The sequence below is a fragment of the Euprymna scolopes genome, chromosome 21 (genome assembly GCF_053919585.1).
Source record: "Euprymna scolopes isolate OS-2025 chromosome 21, ASM5391958v1, whole genome shotgun sequence".
Lineage (NCBI taxonomy): Eukaryota > Metazoa > Mollusca > Cephalopoda > Sepiida > Sepiolidae > Euprymna > Euprymna scolopes.
Window position 1 is genome coordinate 70965149 of NC_136502.1, and position 1525 is coordinate 70966673.

At 41.0% G+C, this 1525-nt stretch overlaps 1 protein-coding gene across 1 annotated transcript; it reads right to left on the reverse strand.

The window, feature by feature from the left end:
- Positions 1 to 799: 799 nt before the first annotated feature.
- Positions 800 to 1204, reverse strand: LOC145242845 (uncharacterized). Its single transcript, XM_080105962.1, has one exon. The coding sequence runs from the start codon at positions 1202 to 1204 to the stop codon at positions 800 to 802; it is 405 nt and encodes a 134-aa protein (XP_079962088.1).
- Positions 1205 to 1525: the final 321 nt, after the last annotated feature.

A 1525-nucleotide genomic window follows, 5' to 3' on the forward strand; every position in this document is an offset into this window, starting at 1 on the left:
CCCCTCTTTTAAAAGGCGCTTAACTTCTGAGTCAATGAACTTGTTATCACTTGAGATATAACGTCTAGATTTGGTGGCAACCGGTTTGCAGTTCTTATTTATATTAGCAAAAAGTTCAGGCGGTTCCACCGAAGCCACAGCGAGTCCACAAATCTCAATAGGAGCTGAACTCCCACCATACTTGAAGGTAACACTTTCATGTTTACTTCGAAAATCCAGTCCGAGAATGACATCACAACAAAGGTTTCTGGTTGGGATATATACGTTTGTTAAAAAGTATGTTAGGAAAACAAGCACCTACCACTTTGGATGAGAGGTCAGACGATGCCATCGAAACTCTCAAGTCTGAATCCTCAGCTACTTTAGCATGAATAAAGCTGTCAGAGCTACCACTGTCCATTAGTGCTTTTAATGAGCGACCCAAAATGTGGATTTCTATGGTGGATCTCTGTAGGGACGATGGAACTGCCGAACTCGAACTTATAGAGGCTAAGGTTGGATAATGGACCGAGGCAGAAGTTGATTGAGTAGTATTATTTGATTTGCAGCATTTTGCAAAATGCCCCATCCATTTACATGGATGACAAACACTCGATTTCGCTGGACATTGTGATTTTGGGTGTTTATAATTTCCATAGTTCCAACATTTAATTTCTGATTTAGCAGCATTTAGGTTTATTTGATTAAAATCCAAGTTCGATGTCTCTTCCTTCCCAAGGGCTGCAGCGCGGCAGTGGTTGGTTCCCGGTATCATTGCTGGTGAATACGATTCCATATTCCTCATTGCATTGTCCAGCGCTCAGGCCTGGTCAAACATAGTGTCCAGGTCGAGCGTTTTATTTTCCAACAAACGCTGGCAAATGGTATGGGACTGAATTCCGGCATTAACGGCATCCCGAATTGATTCATTAGCGTATATCGCCGTGCTGACGTCCCTAAAATTGCAGTCCTTGCTAAGGACTCGTAATGCCCGTAGATACTCATCCAGACTTTCTCCCGGTTGCTGACACCTCATGACGAGTAGATGCCGTGCATATATCTCGTTTTTTGGTTTGATAAAGAGTTCCTCCAGTTTGAGACAGGCTTCTTCATAATTTCCGCAATCGCTGACATATTCGAAAATATCCAGTGAAATAAAATTTATCAGGACTGACAACTTGTTGAGATTTTCCTGGGGTAGTGCCACTAAAAAATATTTGAACATAGCAAGCCAGTGCTTAAACTCTCAATCGGCATTAGATGAATTAGGGTTTACGTCCAATCGAGAAGGCATCATAGCACGATCCATTTTTAAAATCTTTTACTTTTTTGTTTTTACCCTTTGTACTAATAAAATTGTTGTTAGTAAAACAAATACTGTATACCTTTGAATAAGGTTTTTATTAGCACAAAAGAACGATACGTCAGGTCCGACGTCAGCACTATAAAGTAACATAGCGGACACTACTGGAGTAGTATACAGAGCTAGCGCTTCGTTAGGGAGAGTGCTATTGGGAAGTTTCGTATCCATACGAAACACAATACA

Excerpts from the sequence above, each read along its gene's own strand:
- LOC145242845 (XM_080105962.1), bottom strand. The coding sequence starts at position 1,204 with ATGTTCAAATATTTTTTAGTGGCACTACCCCAGGAAAATCTCAACAAG.